Genomic DNA, 18,269 nt, shown 5'->3' with positions numbered 1-18,269 from the left:
AAGCCTCCTGTTTTGACATAAAATTCGGCATTATTCTAGCCTTAGTGACCGAATAATCTAAATTTTATTAAAGACAGGAGGCGAATATTTTCCCACCCGCTGGAATACGCGCCCAACCCATCTAGGTAGGTATTACACAACACCTCTACTTAATAAACCAATTATTTTTTCGTAATCTAGGTGCCAGGCTACTCTTTACAACTACACTTACAGATAATATCCACATTAACTCATAACTGAAGACTTGTCAGGATATTTGGTGTACTCTTTGGTTGGAAACATATCATTTAAAGTAATTAAGTATCTTTTCTCTTACCCAAGAAACCATACTTTCACGACCTCTCTCTCTCTTTTTTTCCTAGTGTGAAAACCCTTCACTATCCTCCCAAGGAATTACCTACATTCTTCTAAATCGTTTACATGGTTGACTTCATTTTGAATTGTTCATCGTTCTACCGTTATGTTTACATGGTTGATTCTACGGCTGCATCAAGAAAGAGGAGCTGGGAGGAGCCTGATAGCTGGACATACTCTGTTGTGCACTCTGACTGGTTACATTTTTTACTTACTGTTAACTGTTTCTTTGCTGCTGGGAGTTACAGTAAAGAATGATAAGCAAATATTCGCCTCCTGTCTTTAATAAAATTGAGATTATTCGGTCTCTAAGGCTAGAATAATCCCGAATTACTGTATAATGTGTCACCTGTTGTATAGTTTAAAACTACTGCACGATGTCTTTGTGCACCAAATACCGGCGAGATGGCACCGTGTAGAAAAGTCCAAACAGTGTCTGTGAGTTAAAATGGCCGCCATCCATTGTTCTCACCATGTGCTTCATCCATTGTTCTCACCATGTGCCTCTGATACATGAAATGGTGGCCACCCAGTAACTCCACAGTATGTCCCCAGATGGTTCTTAAAGGGCCAGCAGCAGCATAACAAAATACAATATGCCCAAATACTGTATTTAAAGGGCCAAATCTCCCAGGGGCCCATGGTCAGCAGGCAGGAGGCGGGCAAACAGGCTTCTCCAATGCGCAGTGGCGAGGTTGGTTTCGCCACAGTATCCCTACTTTATATTTTTATTACATTTACAAGTACAATTATAAAATTGTTTGAAAAAAAACAGATGGAGCAATCTCTGAATTCTGATTAAATAATTTTAAAACAACAATAAAGAAATAAATATTGGCTTCCAATAAAGACAGGAAGACAAACACATTACCGTTTTCTTGTGAACTGTCATTTTCTTTTTTAAGGGTAATTCCAGAAAACTGTGTTATAACCTATATTAAAAAAAAAAAATATGTTGCAAATTTTACAGATTGCACTGCTAGATAATCAAAGTAATGATAAGTCTCAGACACATACAATATGGTCTACCAAACAATGACATGCATTTAGAGTTTTACTAAAGGGTATATACGGCTGCCTTAGTCATAAATTAATTTCACGTGCACATGTAGTAGGCACGTTTTTTGTGGGACGTTGTCTTGATCAGTATGATATGCCTGTTCTTACTAGTGGGGACCAATGCACAATGCACTTCATCTCAAACACTTTTTTTTTTTCAAAATCAGTTATTCATTTTTAGAGATCCATTTCCTTTTTGTCAAGAAAAAAAGTACTAAAACCAGAACTGTTACTTCCCAGGATTTTAAGATCATTTTGTTTATCCCTATATTTAACAAATATGTATTTGTGGTGCGTGAAAAATAATATTTAATGTAGAAATCCACACCTCTTTATCCAGCAACTGGTGTCTCTATCTTGCCTCCCTGTCAATCATTGTTCTGTGAACCCGGCAGAGGAGAGGAGAAATTAAATAATGTTTCTACTTCTTTTCATTTGCACTGGCGTTGTCTTGTCTGAACAAGATTGTTACGTATTTGCTAAATCTTTATTATAAAATGTAAAAGAAAACAAAGCATCTCATGTATACAAGCTAACTCAAGTCAAAGGAGATTTTCAATGTTGTATTCATTGGTGTGAGTTCTATGGAAGTGACAGTTCCCTGTTAAACCCCTCCTTGACATTTCTAGACAATAGTCTGTACTCTTTTAAAACTGATAATTGGGAAAAGCACCAGCAGAGGCAGAGAACGGCATCTGGCAGACCCAGGTAAGAAGTCAAACTGTTAGCAAACGATATGTCTGCTTACATTCAAGTGGGGGACTCAGGACAATCCTGGCATCATAACTACTAGAGGTTATGGTGCTGTGGGTGGTTCTTCTAATAAATTACATCATTCATCTACCTGAGGATATGTGTAGGTCTCTTGACTGGAGGCCAAAATTTGAATTAATAAATTTGTGTATGAAAAGGGATGGAATAAATGGAAAGTGGAGAATGATTTGTATTTAGTTAGTAGACAAAGATTGGCAGTTTCAAATCACGATGGTTTGTGCAACAGAGACAGGAGAGGATATGTCAAACGCAGCTTCCAGCACTTAAGGAAAGAACATTACCTCAATGTCAATAAGCTCTCCAACAAATAGCCACTGAGGCAACAAATTAAACTTCCCAGATACTAACACATTTTCACTCAAGTAAAAATATACCTCAAGTGCTTTGTCAAACTGCTTGTTAGAGATGTAAAGCTCAGCAGCGATGTTGACATCTTCTATTGCAACAAGGCTTTGATGTTTAGAGAAGGCTTCCTCAATAATACCAATGGCAGATAAAACATCATTTGTTTCAAAATACGTCCTATTAAAATACAATTTTGTTAAGAACATTTTCACAGCTATCAAGTAGTGTCATTAATACAGATCAGCTTGGAGTCACTTATAAGATAAAATTGATCATTTAACTTAACTGCTGTGGACCAAGGGTATTCCAGGATGATTACACAAAGATAACTAAAGATTTAGTGACGGAGTTTACGTGTCATGAAAGAGAATCCACACTGGATTTTAAAATTATGTGCTCCAGGACCAAAGTAGTCCATCTATGCATACATCCATTGCAGTGATGCAAAAGTCCCAATTTTTCTGTGGTGTCCCTCTTTCAAACTTTAGAACTACCAATGAATGGGTGTATACCTATGCAGCTTAATAAACAATACAAAACAACAACAACCACCTATGTATTGAATAAAATACATTAAAATTAAATGAACCTGTTTAAAGCAAACATTTCATTCTCAGGAATTTAAGTTTAAATTATTTTATGGTTTGTTTGTTTTTTTTCTCCACTGTCTTTAATGTAACAACATTATAACTTAAAGGAACACTGTAATATTATGCATTAATATATTTGATCTTAACATTAAACATGTTATTTACGAATATGAAAATTCAAATTGAATTTCAAATTGAAGGGAACTGGAATAAAGCTAGTAAGGCTTCCAGTTTGGCTACTTTCACCTAAAAGTATTAAACCTTTTTCAATGTTTGAATACAAATCAAGAGTCCCCAGCAGCCAGGCCCGGACTGGCCATCAGGCATACCGGGCAAATGCCTGGTGGGCCACGATCAGGGCCGGCCCATCCATTGGCAGCAGTGGAGCGATGGCTCCAGGAGGCAATTTTAAGGGGCGGCATTTTGCCACCCCTGTACACTGTAAAGTGCCTGCTGTGTGGCCTGGGCCACCTATGCATATATATATGGGCCCCCTCTCCACAGGACACAGCAAAATGTGCCACTGGACCACCATGGAAACTAGTGTCCCCCTCCCTGACCACAGGTAAGAGGCAGGAAGGGGGAAATACACTTAATCATACTTTAAAAAAAAAAAAAAAAAAAAAATTATCACCCCTCACAGCCCCACATACACTACACACATACACTGCACACACTACATGCAAAAAAAAAGCAACTGATCACCCCTCACAGCCCCACTACACACACACACATACACTGCACACACTACACACTCATGTCTTCTGTTCTCGTAGAACTGCAGGGCCCCTCTCCACAGGACACAGCAAAATGTGCCACTGGACCCACCATGGAAACTAGTGCCCCCCTTCCTGACCACAGGTAAGAGGCACTTAAATTGATAAACTGATCACCCTTCACAGTCCCACTACACACACACACACACACACACAGACACTGCACACACTACACACATACACTGCATCCATTACACACACCACATGCACTACACGCACTACACTTCACACAATACACAGACACTGCATCATTTAAACAGACACTGCACACACTACAGTGTATCACCTACACAAACAAGACACTGCACCTATTCAACTGTGTACACTACACACACACACACACACACACACACACTGTATACACTATACACATGCATACAAATCATTTACTATACACACTGCCCCTTCTGGATGTGCGCAAGGCTCACGCTCACACACACACACACACACACATACAGCACTCTTACACACACAGTACCCTCAAAGACACACAGTACACACAGGACACCCAACACACTGCGCCCCTCACACATACAAAACGTCTAAACATATATGTATATATACTACAGCACCCCTCACACTGCACCACTACACACATTACTCTCCAGGTACACGCTAGATCCCAACTCTGGATCATCTAATTTACACACACACACACACACTAGATCCCTATATACAGTCTGAATCCTCTAAACACACAATCTCCTATACACACTCTGGGTCCTTTACACACTAGATCCTCTACACACACACTACATTCCTGACATACAAACTCTGGACCCCTTATGCACACACTACATTCCTTGTAAGCAAACACATACTACATTCTCTAAACACACACACACACACACACACACACACACACACACACACTACGTCACCTATACACACACACTACAGCCCGTATGCACACACTCGTTATGCATCACAAAACACACCCTCTCTGGCCCTGCCCCCCTCTCACGGGGCCGTTGTGATTGATAAATACCCAGGCCGATTTTTTTTCCCAGTCCGGCCCTGCCAGCAGCCCATCTCATTGTACAAGCAGCAATGGGCGACTGTGATTGGCAGAGTGTGTCAGCTGGCCAATTTCAGCCTATTACAGAACCCATTGGTATGAATTGGTATAGTTAGAAGGAAGTAATCTGTAATCCCTTAGCCATTCCTTCAGTAGGGACTCGGCTGTGGGTGGTCAGAGAACATTATGTAGTGTTAAACTGTTTACAAATGGTTTAACACTAAATAGAGTAATAGTACCAGAGGACTTAAAGCACTATAACAAATTCAATAAGATAAAATTGTCATAGTGCCTACTGTGTACCTTTAAATTTGAAATATACTTTGAATTGACTTTAGTGAATAAAGGGACACTACAGGCACCCAATCTCAATGTGGTCTGGATACAGTGTCCCTGGTTTATGGTCCTGCAATGTAAAACATAACCATGTTGGAGATACTGCAATGTTTACATTGCAGGGCTAAATACACCTCAAGTGCATGTATTCCTGAGTGCCACTAGATGGTGCTTCAGTACCCACAGCTAAGTTGTTTGCCTATGTTATTTTGAACAGTATACTTAAGTTCATATGAGGGTGGGAGTGTTGCTTTAAGTACATTTACATTGTTATGGGAGCAGGAGTGTCCAGACAGTCTCACCTTTAAAATGTTAAATTGTTTTGGGACCTGAAATAAATGCTCCACTGCCCTCTGGCTTCCTCCCACTCTGCTTCAGCAGTATGAGGAAGGTTTAACCAGTTAACCGGTGATAGACTGAGAGCATTAGCAAATACTTTAACCTAGTACTTACCTTTCACTTAGAGAAATAGTATGTACAATTTCTATCAATGGTAAGCCGGTGAGAGGACATTTATACACAACATAAAATTTTTAAATTATATATCTATTTTTATTTGTATTTTTATTTACCGCAAGGCAAACAAGGCATTTGCCTAGGGCGGCCCTTTCAGGGGGGCGCCCCGGCAAATGCCTTGTTTGCCTCCTTTCTTTAAGAGCCCAAGAGCTGGCCACCTCAGGGCCCTCTGAGGTTTTAAACTATTAATATTCTATCTGGGTGGCAAGGAAACACTGTCCTCAGTTCTTCTTGCTCCCTCGCGCCTCCTTCTGTGATGCCTAGAACCGGAATATGACTTCACTCCGGCCCCGGCATCCCTAAGCGGTGCGCGAGGGAGCTGAGCAAGGAGATCTCAATTCCCTCGCTGTCTCCATTGAACGCCCACGTTGCCAGCAGAGCCAGCCCAGCCAGCATCCCCAGCAAGGAGCCTGCCCAGCCAGCGACAGGATCCACTCCAGCTATCCAAAGGTAGGGAGGCTGGGTGGATTTCAATTTTAAAAAAATATTAATTGGTGAGTGTATGAGAAAATGTGTGTGCATGTCTGTGAGAGTGAGTGTGTGTGTAGCTGTCAGTGTGTGTCTGTGAGTGAGTGAAGGTGTGTGTCTGTCAGAGTGTGTCAAATCAGTGAGGATGTGTGTGTCTGTGAGTGTATGTCAGTGTATGTGTATCTGAGAGTGTGGGTGTGTCAATGTGTGTCTGTCAGTGAAAGTGTGTGTTGGTTAAACAGTGTGTGTGCCAATGACTGTATCTGTCAGTAAGTGTATGTCAGTGCATGTATCAATGAGGGCATGTGTCTGTCAGTTAAAACAGTGACCTTTACACAACTTGGTAGGGCAAATTTAGAGTAGGGGGGTCCTCAATTTAGTCGTGCCTAGGGCACCACAAATCCAAAATACACCACTGGCTGAGTTGTAGGATTTTTTAAACTCTATTTTGCTATTTAAGCCTTCATTTAGCAATTTGAATTTCAATTTAAGTACTATAATTAAAAGTTTAGTGGATAAACCTGTGTGTATTTTACTGCAGTGAGGCTTATTAATAGTGCAATAGTCACTGCGTATGAGTCCATAACAGATGTCCACAACAAACAAATTTCCACAACTCATATATTACAAATCCCCCATTATTATCTACTATTGAACTTCTTTCCATATGCCCTCAGCTTCTGTCTCTTCATATTCTCCCAAACTTAATTCTCCCTCTCGCCATATGACCCCCACCTTCTCTCCCTCTCGCCATATGACCCCCACCTTCTCTCCCTCTCGCCATATGACCCCCACCTTCTCTCCCTCTCGCCATATGACCCCCACCTTCTCTCCCTCTCGCCATATGACCCCCACCTTCTCTCCCTCTCGCCATATGACCCCCACCTTCTCTCCCTATCTATATATTACCCCTACCCTCTTTGTCTCTCTCTCCATTTTCTACCACCGCCTTCTGTCCCACTCTTCATATGCTCCACCACCTTCTGTCCCTCTCTTCATATGTTCCTCTACTTTCTGTCATTCTCTCCATATTCACCCCCACCATCTCTCCCATTCAATATTCTTCCTCTACACCTTCAACTTTCTCCATATTTTCCCCCTCACTTTCTGTCACTTTCTCCCAGTAATTAGTCACACATTCATCCCAAACCTGCTTTAGAGCATGGCTGAGAAGCATGGGACTCACTGTCCTGATCAGGGTTGCTCCCCAAGAAGAGATTGGTGCCAGGAGCTATGAGGAGGGGGCAGGGATAGAACTTAAAGTCACATCAACTTAAAGTCATATCCCTGCACTCTATCACAGCCTCACTGCAATGAGAGAGCAGGACTACCAGCAGGACTACCAGTCAAAAAGATCTTTTGATCTCCCTGCCAGACAGTGCATTCGGGTGCCCCAAGTTATTATGGATCTGGAGGTTCTTGTGCTGTATTACATTACAAGGTTAAACAGGTTGATGGAACGTATCCATTTGCCCCCTCTGCCACCTAGTCCTGCAGCCCAAGAGCAGAAGTTTTTCCTTAGAGCACCAGTAATAGGCTGAGAATGTCAGATGATGTATCTCTAAGGTACTTTTATAATGCATTTCTCTCAAAGGGCAGTCCGCTGACTATTTCAGCCTAAACTGGTGCACAAAGGAAAAAAGTTCTGCTTCACTAGCACCGAAGGGGAAATATTCCAAAATGGAGCAATGTAGACGGAGGCAGAGGGGCCAAATTTTGTTGAGAGATCTTTGGGATTTGTCAGTTTCAAAATGATTTAACCCCATAATGTAAAATGGCATCCAGGACCTCTAGGCTCCATAACTTGATTGAGATTAAGTTATTATGGGGCCTTAAGTGAGTGGTCTAGCAACGATTAGATTTATGGCTCTCCCTTTAGGGATGCACAAAGGTTTAAAACACGCCTTTAATCTAGTGCTGACCAAGGATAGTTGTGGCAACCACTCTGCCTGCTGTGCAATTATCAGTGATGATGATGATCTTTGGCCAATCCAAGGCTGCTCATAGAGAAGCATGACGAGCAGTATCTTAAAGTTTTACTAGGAGACGAAGAATTAGCATTCAGCACCTTCAAGATGTGCATAATAATGCCAAAAGTGAAACCTTCCAATTGTTGAAAATCTTCACTAGAAGGGGTCTTTAGCGGCTGTCTGAATCACAGCCACAACAGGCATACTAACCAAAAAATTTAAACATAGCTGTTACTCAGTAACATCAATGCTTACATTTCTACAAATGCAGATGAAGTGGTTTGTTGTTTACTGTTCTTTTAGTGTCAAGTAAACAAAGTTTAAAAAAATACTATCCACCACAGTATAACCACAGTGTAATTAATACTAAATTTTGTTGTTATAATCAAAAACTTACTTAGCCATATCTCTTGTCAGCTGCATGAAGCGTTCACCATCAGAAGGAGACAAAAGGTTTAGAATCCGTCGATATCCATCCATCGCCAGCTTGTGTTCTCCCACCTGTTCATACAAGCTTGATCTCTCCCACAAATAACGAACATTTGCAGGATTATATTTGAGTGCTGAAAAATGTCACAGACACTTCTTACCAGTCAGTACAACATGCATACATGTATAAAGTATTTACAATTAAGGGAAAGAACAGGAGTGTACAAAGTTGTATCTCCTGTTTATACCTACCATCTTGAAGTTGGGGAAAATCTTTAAGTACATATTTTAATCTATACACATGCTTGCAATTTCACCTGCAGGGAAGAATTTACGAGACGTTTGGAACATGCTTAGTGGCTGAAAGCAGAGGGCATTATGTGCGCAAAAGCAGTTTCAGTATATTCTTAAAATATTCAAGTGTTTTGTGTATAATCAAGTAGTATTAAATGGATTAAAATATTGTACTAATTACACAGGAAAAAATATATAATGCTAATCTAGATCTTTAGCACACCATAAGCCCAGTTGGCAAATATTAGTATGTTAAATTAAGGACTCATGTCAAGCAAAAGAAAATGTGAGGAACTTTACTACATAAAAGATTGGTAAATAACCTAAATATGCAAATGTATAGTGTACTCAAACACTATGTAAAAATGGATAGTTATAATACAGTAAAACCACAACAATAAAAGTAATTAAATAAACCACATACCTTTAGAGTAGCAAAATATTGCTTGTTTAATATTATCTTGTTCCAAAGACATTTCCGCTAGCCTAACCCATTCTTCAGTATCACTGGGGTTTAGATGAGCAGCAATCAGCTCAAACTGCAGTGATTTCTCCATATCCCCTTGATCCTCGTAGATCATTGCAAGAGTCGAGAAAGGTTCATAAGCAAGCGGTGCTAAGGAAATAAAGAAATTGCATGCTTATTTTATTTTTTCTAAAAAAATACATATTAAGCAAAATACACAGCATGAATTTAACTAGACTTAAAAAGTGTTTTGGAATGTAAAATAAGACTTTATTGTAGTACAGGGGTACATTAAACTTTCTAAATTATTATTTTTTTACTTTCACATCCTAAATAAGTAAAACAAATGTGGACACTGCTTTAATTTCTGCTTATCCAACTCCCTAAACTGAATAGGATTGTGCCAGATCACTCGCATCCAATGAGCCTTGATACGGTCTCATACATAATTAGGGCCTCAATGCAGAATTTATTCACATGCTTTTAGGTGAGATCTGATAATGTGCTGGAGGATTGAGAGAAACTATAGCTAACCTAATTCCCTATGGTTTTCAAGGTAGTGTGAGATCTGAACATTTCCAAGAGGAGATTTATTTGTAGCTGTTCCCTCAGTTAAAATCTCAGACCTTGGGGCGTGGCCTAACCTCGGAGCGAGCTGGACGTGAGAAAGTGAAGCTCCGCTCCACTAACGCTGCATTAAGCATACATTTGCGAAAATATCAGCTATAGAGACCTGAACATGGACAAAAGGAACCCCAAGAAAGTGCCTAAGAGGGGTACAGAGCCCGGGGCATCCGTAATGGACTTGCTGACTGCATCCAAGGCGGGAGCCCTGACAGACCAAGATGGCGGCGGAGTAGGCCATACTTCAACCACGGCCTCTCCGCGGAGCCCCACTGAGCCGGGACCATCCAAGTGTGACACCGCACAGATCCTGGAGAAGCTCGCCGAGGTGAAAACTTTCTTAGCAGGAGAGATCGTGAGATCCAAGTCTGTCCTGCAGAGCGAGATCCAAGCCCTGGGAACGAGAACCGGGCAGCTTGAGGAGGGCATGGAGGTGACCACGAGGGCGCATAACGAGATGGTGACTCAAGTTAACACGCTCACCGCGCGCTGGTGGAGACGAACCTGGCCCTGGAGGACATCGCCAACAGGTCTCGCTGGAATAATTTACGGATCCGAGGGCCTGCCGGAGCGAGAAAATGAAGGACCCCTCACAGACCTTGTACTCACCATGCTGAAGCCCCTGTTACCTGACATAACAGACAATCTATGGCAGCTGGAGAGGCACATAGAGCGCTCCGAGCGCGCCGTCCCGAGGCGAACTCGCCGAGAGACATCATCGTAAAATGTCTACATTATCCAACGAAAGAAGCAGTCCTTCGGAAAGGCAGAGAAGGTCCCATCGCATATGGAGGAACGAACATCACGCTCTACCAGGACCTGGCCCCCAGCACACTTCAACGCCGGAGGACATGGAAACCGATTACAGAGGCCCTACGCAGAGCAGAGATAAGATATGCATGGGGGTTTCCCTTCAGATTGATGGCGTTCCGGGAGGGCAGGCGATGCAAAGGCGATAAATTTAAGTTAGCTCCATGACAGTTCACGTAGTCTCCCTGAACGTGAAGGGCCTTAACATCCCGACTAAGAGGCGAATACTCTTTCGCGAACTAAAGAGAGACTTAAGGCGGATATCGCCTTTCTCCAGGAGACACATATCACCAAACAGACGCAATTTAAACTTAGCGACCGTCTTTATTCTGCCTCTCACGAAGCTAGAACCCACTGTAACCGCAACGGAGTGGCGATAGTATTGAGGAATAGCTGCCCACTGCAGACCACGGCGACGGGGCGACCGGCGCGGACCCTGAGGGATGTTACCTTATAGTTTCGGGGACCCTATTCTCCCACAAAATTCACCTAGTCAAGGTATATGCCCCGAATCGCCCGGACCCTGGGTTCTGGGACACGCTTACAAACAAAATTCAGGCTCTACCGACAGGTTTTTAGTTGGGGGGACTTTAATGCGGCACCGAGTCCAGCAGTCGATAGGAGTGCCCGCGAGGGTATCCCCAGGTCACAAGGGAGAGGGGGGCAAGATAAACTACTACACGACTTCATACGTCGGTCTGGCCTGGTTGATGTATGGAGGGCTCAGCACCCAGGTACGATCGACTATACCTATTATTCCGCTCCACACGGGACACATTCGAGGATAGACTTTTTCTTGACTAATGACAGTTGCCTCACACGCACTATTCGCTCTGCCGTGGGTTCTATCACGTGGTCAGACCACACGGATATCTCAGTCACCCTCGGCGGTCTGTGCACGGCTACTACCTGGAGACTTAATACATTACTATTACAGGACCCTACAATTCGGGAACCGGTACATAAAGACTTACTGGAATTTTTTACCATCAATACTACCCCCGACGTAAGCGTTAGCACGCTCTGGGCAGCCCACAAAACGGTAGTGAGAGGAACACTAATACGCCTAGCAACGATTCGGAAAAAACGAAAGGCTGAAACTTTAAAGTAGGCTGCTCACAGATCTTAAGACAGCCAAGCAAAGGCATCAGTCAAACCCGGACGGGGAGACGTTCCGGCAGGTAGAGAATAAGAGACTAGAGATCAGGGAATAATTAATAGATGATGCGGCGCGGTCCCTGGCGTGGTCCAAAAGGGCCTTTTACGAAAAGGCAAACAAGATGGATACACTACTGGCTAGGACCCTGAGACCTAGACAGGAGCGCGCCCATATCACCGCAATCAGGTATCCCGACGGTTCACTGAAAAGCACTCCGAAGGAAATCGAGGGAGTCTTTAGAGACTTCTACAAAATGCTATATAACCATACGCCAAGCAGTAGTGGGGGAGAGGAACAGGAGACTGAGCGTATCCTTCAATTCTTGTCACGGCTGGATTTGCCAAAATTATCGCAAGGGGCCAAAGATCAATTAGCGGCAGAAATCACGGAGGAGGAGGTAGACAGGGCAATTACAGGTCTCAAAGGTAACAAAGCACCTGGGCTGGATGGGTTCGACGGGTCCTACTATAAGACCTTCAGCGAGGACTTGGTGCCACACTTACTTAAACTATTTAATAACTTCAGAGAGGGTGGCACGCCAAATTAAGATATGGCACTGGCGTCCATCGTACTGTTGCCTAAACCAGACAAAGACCCACTATTACCGGGCAGCTATAGGCCCATATCCCTTATCAACCATGTTATGAAGCTGTTCGCCAAAATACAGGCAGACCGGCTCTCCCCACATTTGATATCTTTGATAGACGCAGACCAAGTAGGCTTCATACCAGGGAGGCATCTATTTGAAAACACCCGCAGAACCATAGACCTCATATGGAAACAATCAATTACTAATACACCCACCTTAGCCGTTTCGATCTACGCCGAAAAGGCTTTTGATAGAGTTAAATGGCACTACATGTTCACAGTACTACAGCACCTAGGATTCCCTGCGGAATACATTACGGCGGTGCGGGCAATGTACAATGTCTGGGGTAATACCTTCCCCTTTTCAATGGTACGAGAGAGGGTTGCCCTCTCTCCCCACTACTGTTTGTGATCTCGCTGGAACCCTTTCTACAGGAGCTTAGGAAAAACCCGGATATCCACAGAGTGAAGGTGAGAGATAGAGAATTTAAAGTAGCGGCCTACGCCGACGATGTCTTACTGACGATCACAAAGCCCGAGATCTCTATGGGGGCCCTAAGTGACGCCATAACAGCATATGTGGAAATATCATGCTTCAAGCCGAACATGACAAAAACATGTGCTCTCCCCATAGGGATGCCGATGCCGGAGGCCGATCGTATACGTAACAGGTTTCACATGAAAATTGAGACACACACCCTCAAATATCTGGGGATTCACTTGACTGCTGACCCCGGAGACCTATATGCCAGGAACTATGACCCCTTATGGCGTACGTTAATACAAGATGTAACGGACCATTTCAGCAGACAAGGGGTTAAAACCGCTTAGACGATAATCCCCTTTTCAAAGACAGGCACGGCTACTATAGAATCACCAAAACTCACGAATTGGATATAAGTGAATGCACCAAACTCCCGAACTGCATACAAGGGAATAAGGTAGCACTCCAAACTCCCGAACTGGAACCTCATGAATAGCTGCTAGCAGACGAACAGGCAAAGCTCCCAAGCGGCTTACACTCCTGGCAATCAGTCTCTATCAGCATACAGTGAATCCCCCCCAAGAACGAGACAAGGCTCCGTGTTGAGGGTCAAGCAGTGGTCTGTTTATTGAGGGCTACCTGCCCCTGTATTTATGCAGGTCTCCCACCTGGTGGACACTCCCCTTGGGGACCAGATGGAAGACTGTAACAACAGACAGACAAGTAGCATTTCAGGACATACAGAAGTAAATCATCCCCACAATGCATCCTGATCTCCTCCCCTCTGCCCTGGAGATAATTTAGAAGTAATTCAATTATCTCCCAGGACAAAGGCAAATCACCATTATGCACGTGGGGACACAAAGACAGTGAAACACCATAAAATACATAAAGTTAAATTTTACATATAACACACAGGCATTTAACATATCCCCAGATAGCTCAGGTCTGAGTGCACATTATTAGGTGAATGGCACTCAGACCACACGAATACAGTTTAATTGCCATGGAGCCAAAGTCTTTAATTCCACGAACAGGCTCCATGGCATGGCTATCTGGGTTAAAACATTCCCATAAAATAAACTCCCGAAGTTCCAGGTGTCCGCTGAACTGTCCCGAATAGGAACCAGCGGGGCTGGAGGCTCAGTGTCCGCTTTTAGTGTATGAAAGCCGGGCAGACAAGCGCTGGCTGCCCGGGGAGCTCCAGAACACCGCCATCGTGTGGCGGCTAGGTGTAACCGCGACCACCCAGTAACAATCAATTAAGCTGCGGTTAATCGCAGCTACTGGGTGGTCAATTGCCGGCACACGCTCGTTAAGCCGCGGTTAACCGCGGCTTCAGGGAGGTCCATTGGAGGCACACGCCAGCTTCTGGGTGGCCAATTAACGGCGCCGGCCGGCCGGCTTCTGACGGCTCTGGGGAGGCTGAAACAAAGGCTGTTTGTTCGGTAGATAAAATCTACCGAACGGCTGTGCAGAAAGGGAGAAATAAATCTTTCTGCACAGTAAAATTAACCCTTTAACTGCCGGACCATAATCCAAAGGCAGCAGGCGGGCAACCAGGCTCCGCCAATGCAATGTGGCGAGATTGGTCTTGTCACACAAGACATGGAACGATGGAACGAGAAACCCTGGATGGGAAGGATCCACTCAGTAAAGATGAATATCTTGCCGAGGGCCCTGTTCCTATTTCAGGCACTCCCGGTGCCTTTGACCAAAACGCTCCTGAACCCACTTTAACGAGCCATTGGTAACTTTGTGTGGCATAATAAAAGACACCGTATAGCTAGGCATATTCTATACAGACCCAAACAGAAAGGGGGTCTAGGCCTCCCTAATTTATTCTATTACTATCTAGCGGCACAGCTGACACAGATTGCACTGTGGCACTCGCCCTCCGATGAGCGGAAATGGGTAGAGATAGAATCACGAATGATGGGTGCGGATCTTCCCCAGTACGCAATTATACGCAGTATTACTGACGACTGCTGGAGGGGATGTGGTGTAAAGGGGACATACTTACACATGTGGTGGGAGTGTCCAGGGGTCGCCAGGTTCTGGAGGGCCATAAGGGGCCTCCTAGCACAGGTGTTTTCCCAGAGCCCCGGATTTGGATATTTATTGAATAGATCCATAGAGGGCTGGACCAGAAGGGAACAAAAACTAATTCACAAAGTCACCCTAGCTGCGAGAAGAGCTATAGCACACACATGGCTACAACCAGATACGCCACACATAGCAAGTGTCATAGCTAGAATTAGGGAAGTACGCCTAATGGACGACCTGACTGCAAGGGTTAGAGGGACCCCAGAGGCTTTCCGGAAGCTGTGGGAGCCGTGGGATGACAGCCCACTGAGCTCTTAGGTGCACGAAGGGACTTCGGGGGATCGCCTCGGTTCCCCCCCCCGTGATCCCGTGATCGCTTGGACCTTGGCCCCCCCCCCCTCTCCTTCATCTCGTCCTCAGGTGCCCCGCCGAATACGATTCTTCGTTTTTCCTTCTCTTCCTTCTTCACTCTCTGTCTCTACTGTTCATTCTATCCATGTCCTTTTCTCTCTTTCCTTATCTTCTCCAGTATTCCATGTTTCACTTCAGTGAAACTCCTTTCTGTTCTTCTTCTTCCTACTCCCGTATGTTCTGACTAGATCACAGCCCCGGCATCTACGGGATAAGAAGCAGGAAAATATAGCTACAGGGATGTCTTGTCAAAACCACTAGAAAATAAGCCATGTGAGGTGCCCATGTGTCCGCTTACCCCGGCAGAACTTAAATAGCTAACTAAGAATCTAGGTTACGGCCTGGACGCACTATTTGAATAATTCACAGTCATATTTAATAGGCCACGAAAAGGTATCTTCACTATTATTCTGGAGACAAGTGGTTGGGAGTGTGCCTGGGCTTTCTAGAAGGGCAATACTGCCGTATATGACAAATATAAAGAAAGCACCTTGAAAAATAAAAGAGGCATGTGGGTACTGCAGAAGTTGTACTAATGTGTGGAGACTGTGAATCAGTCCTGCTGTAAATACTGTATTACAGATGATCGGAGTTGTGATGCCTGACGCAAATGTTTATCTTGTTTATTTCCAACATAATTGTAAAAAGTGCACATACGCAATGCCTGTCTTACGCTCGTAGTATTATGTTACATGTTACAGGATATATCTATACGAGCTTTGATGGCTCGCGACTTTTGCAATGCACAAATCAAAATAAAGAATAAATTTTTTTTTTTTTTTTTTTTTTAAATCTCAGACCTTAATACATAGGTCACATTGACATGACATAATATGCCAGTGGCTGCAACCTTAATGAGTCTGCACAATGCAGAGATACTACAAAAAAATTACATGAGGAGTTCAGACCTCTTCCTCCATTGCTTCTTCCATTGTTCACCACAAAGGTTTCAAAGTTGAAAGGGTGTGTACAACAAGTAATAGACACAACTGGGAGTTGGGACAGTGGGGGCTGGATGGAAAAACAAGGACAAAAGTCAGAGGGGTGAGATGGTGGGGAGGTGCCTCTGGGATGAAGGAGAGAAAAGGGCATGAGTTTTGGACACAGGGTGGCAAGGTAACGGAGGTAATCAAACTGTTGGGAAGCATTAGAGACAGAATAAGGAAAGCTATGGGAAGTGCTCCATATAGACATGGATGTGACGGTAGTCCCCATCACCTGGACCTTAAGACAGACTATATATGTAGGTTGTTCGATTTTTCTTATGCTTTAGTCCTCCTGTACCCATTATAGGTGCTGGATGTGTATAATGTAATTGTTTATAATGTGTGTGTGTGTATACTGTTAAATGTTTTGCCTGCTCTCCTGTACTGCTGAGGATTGCTACCGACTAGGTGGATTTGGTTATGAAGCCTGTGTAGTGCCATCTTTTGGTAGCAACAGCAATATGCACTACCTGAATAGCAAGGCTGGTTAATTTGCATATTCAGGTAGAATTGCAAATTGCTATTTCTGCATGCAGAAAATATGTTTTATGTTAATTATCATCTTTCCCACCCCTTTACAAATATGTCATTATAAGTTCCTGTATGTTGTCTAATGTGATTTGACTATTTGTATTTTTATTGAGTTGTCACAGCAATCTTATCATATGGGCTAGTCCCAAGAAAAATAAAGTTTTGTATGTCAGTTCCTTTTGAACATGTGTCCTGTGTGGATTTGTGTGGAGATCCCAGTGATAGAGTCTTTGGACCGGTTTGCTGATTGCAGGATCCCTCTAGCCTTGGGATAAAGCAAGAGAGCTAGGCTGGAGAGCCACAATTGCCTTTGTAAAGGCAATACGTATAATCACTGTAAGCAGAGCTGCAACGGTATAGGCAGAGTGGACGATACCTGCCTGGTAGGAGAGCTTTGACCACTGGAAGCTAGACCCTTGACCCAGGGCCCTGGTCCAGGGTGGGAAGCAACAGCGAGACTCCAGCGAAGCTGCGGCGGCCAGGGGCTGAAGTGCTGATGGTGTCCCGGCGATAGCTAGGAAGCGTGTTTGGCGGAGGTACCCAGTCGGGGTACCAGGTGGTCCGCCACAAGTGGTGGGATGGCTTCTTAGCAAGTGGGGAATCATCTCAGGGACACCGGTGCATCTTCTGGGATTCTGAAAAGGGGTAGCGCTAGCATCCGTGCAGCGTCCCTGTCTGGAAAGGAGTCCCTAGGGCTAGGATCGGAGAACTAGTGGCACTCCTTACGTGGAGGAGGTAAAGAAGTGGCTGGCCAAGTATGGCCCAGATCCTTCAGCAAAGATAATCCTGGCAACCATGGACGAGGTGACGGCTGACATCAAAGCGGAGTGGGAACTGAAGTACCAGGTAGCCAGGGTGAGATGGTGCTCCAGGAGGACATATGCATGGAGAGGCAGCAACCGGTCCCTCTCCCCAACCACAGCTGGGGTTACAGGGAGTGGAGACGGTCGGTCCTACTCCACAGCAGCAAGCATCATTGGGATTGGAGACAACCGGTCTTACTCCACAGCAGCAGTGTACCATGGAGGGAGAGGAGACAACCAGTCTCTCTCCCCATCAACAGCCAGAGTTACAGGGAGATGATGGGTCCCTCTACCCTACAGCAACAAGCATCACTGGGAGTGGAGACAACCAGTAACACTTCCCAGCAACAGCAGGAGTTACAGGGAGTGGAGACAATTGGTCTAACTCCCCAGCGGCAGTGTACCCTGCAGGGAGAGGAGACAACCAGTCCC

General features: G+C 44.3%; 1 protein-coding gene across 3 annotated transcripts in view; it reads right to left on the bottom strand.

The window, feature by feature from the left end:
* Positions 1-18,269, bottom strand: part of GTF3C3 (general transcription factor IIIC subunit 3) — a 189,507-nt gene that overhangs the window by 117,038 nt on the left and 54,200 nt on the right. For all 3 annotated transcript variants that reach the window (XM_063430190.1, XM_063430191.1, XM_063430193.1), the window contains exons 6-9: positions 9,354-9,545; positions 8,604-8,769; positions 2,562-2,709; positions 1,226-1,286 (exon numbers count right to left, since the gene is read on the bottom strand). In XM_063430190.1, coding sequence (XP_063286260.1) covers positions 1,226-1,286; positions 2,562-2,709; positions 8,604-8,769; positions 9,354-9,545 — 567 coding nt within the window. The remainder of the gene's footprint in view (positions 1-1,225; positions 1,287-2,561; positions 2,710-8,603; positions 8,770-9,353; positions 9,546-18,269) is intronic.

This window comes from Pelobates fuscus, chromosome 8 (assembly GCF_036172605.1).
Source record: "Pelobates fuscus isolate aPelFus1 chromosome 8, aPelFus1.pri, whole genome shotgun sequence".
Lineage (NCBI taxonomy): Eukaryota > Metazoa > Chordata > Amphibia > Anura > Pelobatidae > Pelobates > Pelobates fuscus.
This window is presented reverse-complemented; position numbering and strand designations above follow the sequence as displayed.